General features: G+C 38.4%; 1 protein-coding gene across 1 annotated transcript in view; it reads right to left on the reverse strand.

Annotated features, from left to right (window-relative positions):
* Positions 1-4,264, reverse strand: part of LOC104948767 (dihydropteridine reductase-like) — a 6,635-nt gene extending 2,371 nt beyond the window's left edge. The window contains exons 1-2 of the mRNA XM_010774996.1: positions 4,129-4,264; positions 1,044-1,127 (exon numbers count right to left, since the gene is read on the reverse strand). Of these exons, the coding sequence (XP_010773298.1) occupies positions 1,044-1,127; positions 4,129-4,235 (191 nt within the window). The 5' untranslated portion in view covers positions 4,236-4,264. The remainder of the gene's footprint in view (positions 1-1,043; positions 1,128-4,128) is intronic.
* Between the last annotated feature and the right edge of the window lie 298 nt (positions 4,265-4,562).

Raw genomic sequence — 4,562 nt, forward strand, 5'->3', positions numbered from 1 at the left:
TAAAGCAGCCAGGGTTTATTCAGGGGGTTCAAAAACGTTTTCATGACTTTAATGACCTAAAATGGTATTTCAATTAAGTCCATGTTCTAGTTTTTGTTGTTTTCAAATGTAACAAAAGTGAAATAAATACATGTATATCAAATCCTCTCTTCCCTGTTTTGGAATAGATGGATAAATACGGAAATATAAAATCACCTGTTGCATATTATTTGTAGTTTGCATTAGTGTTGACATCTGTATTGTCAGGTAAATGGTTCATGGTGTAGAGTAGGATTACATGTTTGATGTAGATGTGTTTGGCTAGTATAAGTAAGAGAATAAATGTCATGAATAATACAAACAAAGACAGAAAAATTGATGAGCTACAGTCATGAGCCGGCAGGGAACACAAACAGAAACACACAGACATCAATCATTCTGCACTGCCAGACATCTAGCGGAGAAATGTCACATTTTGATTCTCTCTCCTTCTCTTTTTGAATATTGCATTTGAGATGAATATGTGAGTAACCATCCAGAACCCAGGAATATTTACACCAAGCATACAGAACACCTACTTTACTACAGGAAGGTTGGATTACTGTAATGGTATATTAACTGTTTAAAATTCAAATTTTTATCACAACTGATATTTTACAGAAAACAGAGATTCATTCAGAAATTGTTTGGCAGAATATTCGAAAAATAATACCCTCTTCCGTAACAACTTAACTAGAAATAAATGGTGATCATAATTTTTTCAAGACAAGTGATGTACTGTAAATAACAAAGAAAACACGAGATTGATAATGTAATGTCATTTGAGTGTGGACCTAGATCAAGAATCTAAGGAAAGCAATGATATGTGCATTTAATGATGTATTTCCATTATGACTTAAAACCAAATACAGCCATTTAGACAAGAACCACTTTTAAAAACGACCCTATAGCAAAAATAAATAACATGATATAGATTTGTATTGATGAAAGCATCTATACGAGCATGTCACAGCTGCTCTCTCCAGCCTGTATATCACACTATGACTTATTATCCGCTCACTCACTCTGCGATGTACTCCAGCGTCGTCCAGGAGCTGAAATCTGCGTCAGGCATGAACTTCCTGTTCATCGGCGTATCCAAGGTAACCCTGTCAAATTAAGGCAGATGACAATCAGGGGAGTGACGGCAGCGATAGAGAAGAGAGGAGGACGACACACACACAACACACACACACACACACACACACACACACACACACACACACACACACACACACACACACGGCATCGTGTTTCTGTTTGATTATCATATTCATGACTTCAATATCACTTAGCAATTCCACACTGCACGCTTTTCTTTTCACCTTTAGAAGAACTATTCTGATATTAACATGCAGCGTCCCTGTTCAACAGCTTATGATCAACAAAACATCCTGACCTAGGTGTTCTGTAGTGTTTCTGAGGGAATTACAATGTGCATATGCTTCGTAGATCCATTTAAATAATAACAAGAACATAGCTTTAATAAAGCAGAATATTATTGTAGAAAGAATGAGGCCGGTTAACTGATTGGTCTCTAATGTCAAGAAATTGTGACTTTTGAGTCTTCTTTTGTGAGACAAAGGTCCAAAAGTACTCACTTAAATATGATATAAAACAAATGAAGGAAGTCTCCTTATTTGAGAGCCTGAAAAAAGCATTTTCTGCCATTTTTGCCCAACTATTATCAATTAACAAGATATATAAGCCGTTTTATTCCGTCAATGAGTATTTGGTGCAGCTGTAAATATAATGACTTGTTTTTCCACTGAACAAATGCCATGCAGTGTTGGTTTATGATGGTACAGCAGGAGTGGGGGTGGGGATGCAGCCTGTAGCAGAAATGCAAGTCATGGGGCTAATGCAGAACAGATTTGACAGATGAGGAAGACTCACTGTAGCCTCATGGTGGAAAATACAACCAGAGAGAGAGCAGGAACAGTGTAGCCCCCCCCCCGAAAAAAACCCATTTCTCACGATGACTCTGCAAAAACTGGTTTTAAATTCAGAGGAGGCGATGATGCAAAAGAGACTGAGCGTAACGCATCCAAAACAGATCATGGGCATCACAACAGATCTGCAGCCTGTTCCATCTGTCAGTCCTTATCTCCACCCAGCACTTATCCATGGCATCAACATAGAAATCTGAGTTTATTCTACGGCACATTGTTTTTTTTTATTCTGACTCTTTTTGCTGGCTTCTAATAGAGAATTTAAAGCTGCACTGTGCAACATATTTATGTTAAATATCATAATTATTACCCTGAGCACAACATGAGGCTTTAACATATAAGATATTTGTGTCAACAGTAGGGCTGCTCGATTATAGCAAAAATCATAATCTCGATTATTTGGGTCAATAATTGTAATTGCGATTATTAAATGCGATTATTCATTGACTTTGAAAACATCCATGTATTGGAGAAAAAAATGTGAACAGTATGTTTTTAACAGTTGATTACCGTGAACTTTAAGTATAATTCAACAGAAAAACCAGAAAAAATAAAAATAAAAATAAATAATAATTAAAAAATTATCGTTTTATTTTGATTAAGTTGTTTTCGTAATCGTTGCAAGCCATAATCGTAATAGCGATTAAAATATGATTAATTGAGCAGCCCTAATCAACAGTAACTCAGACCTGTATATCTTTAATACAATTGTGGCCTGGCAGACAGTGCTGCATGCGAGTGCGGTGACCCTGAACAGACTGCCGAACATATAATAACCACCTGCCCTTTATATAGACCACCCTCGGAAGCCAGCCTCTTCGATGCATGGCTACACAACACCGAGTTGGACCTCTGACGTTACACGAAAGAAGAAGAATACAATTGTTCTGCTGGATATGGACTCAATGGCTGACAATGACAGTAAAATGAACCCCAATAACATCCAACAAGCAGTGACATAGTGCAGTGCTTAATGCAGAGGATTAAGATACAGAAACTAGGGCTGCACGATATATCGTGACGATAATCGCGTTATCGTGTAGGACGTGCAATTTTTTTTCTTTTCTTTTTTTAGGACGTGCGATATTAAGTAGGCAAATTAACTCAAAAACGTCATGTTGCAATTATTTTGCTGCTTGCTACAAAAGGAAAACTCGCGCGGCTCTCATGTCAGGGGTACTTGAGTGAGTGACATGCAGGCTCTGCATGCACAGCAAACCACCAATCACAATCATTCTTGATCAGATCACAGCAGGATAAGCGAGCTAGCTCATCTGATAACTTAAGATCCAGCAGTGACTAAAATCCTTCATCCGGTTAAATATTGTTAAAAAAATACCAATTGTAAAGCATTAAAGTTCAAGAAACAGTTTGCGGACAAAAGAAACTGTCTTTTCTTCAATTCCTGTATTTTTTCATATCGCAATATATAAAATAATAAATATCTCAATGTCAGTTTTTTCCAATATCGTGCAGCCCTAACAGAAACACATGTTTTTGGTCTTTATTTGTCTCATTCTGCCTGTGCTGCAGCTCCTCTTTTCACCATGTCATTATGTTACGGAAGAAAACAAAAGGAGTCAATGGAGGCGTTTCAGGCAGTGGGGGAGAGAGAAACTCCTTCTGGAGGGAACTTTGGGACTTTAGCCTTTGCAGACCATTAACATGCACAAATACACATTTAACACACTACAGGAAAGGAAAAACCCAAAAAGCAGAATAGGGGCCGTTTAAAGTTGCAAAATCTGTTTACTGTAGACAACTACAGCTGTTACCAGTATTGTGGCTGGTTAAAAAAGTTGAAAAGTCATAATGGACCATCAGCTTTAGTTACGGTTTTGAACTGTTTCTAAGGTAACAGACATGGGGCAGCCGTATCTTATAATACTGTGACTCATGGCTCTTCAGAGAGAAACTTTTTTTATTAAAAGTGAAGGGCATCAGTTATTGGATAGCGCCACGTTATTCTACTTCTACTGCAAAAGATAGCAAGCCACAGCCATTGCTAGAGCCACGGGCTGAGGGTATTTGACACTCAAAAGACCTGTTGGTGGACTATTACCCCCTTCCTGTGACTGTGATGTTTTAAATTCATCCCCTCAGGACATGTGTATTGAGTGTATCGAGTGTGTACACAACATCTCACTGAAGTACTCACGGTAGTATCGCCACAGCAACGGCTCCAGAAGGCATCCCACTGTTCTTCGCTGCGAGGCTCTGACACAGCTGGTGGACAGCAGCTTTGGCCATGCCGTAGCCCACCATGCCTGCCGGGTACACAGAGAATATTTATTTTAGAGTCCTGGAAGAAAATTCAGTTTGCAAAGAACCATCAGATGCATCACACACACTGTGCCGAGGAGCGGATGACATTGATTTAGTAGCAGGAGGTCAAGTGGATAGAAAAGTGTAGAATCCATGAAAGAAACATCTTGATATATTTCAAACTGAACCAGGGATGTTTCAGTTTTATAAAAGGCTCGGATATGCAGGATGCAAACAATTCAATTTCATGATAAATAAAACAGCTTGTTCTCTTCTCTAAAGTTATTGAACTCCGTGTTTCTGCACAGACCTAGGATGAAGTTAAAA

Source organism: Notothenia coriiceps, unplaced genomic scaffold (genome assembly GCF_000735185.1).
Source record: "Notothenia coriiceps isolate Sejong01 unplaced genomic scaffold, NC01 NC01_scaffold00015049, whole genome shotgun sequence".
Lineage (NCBI taxonomy): Eukaryota > Metazoa > Chordata > Actinopteri > Perciformes > Nototheniidae > Notothenia > Notothenia coriiceps.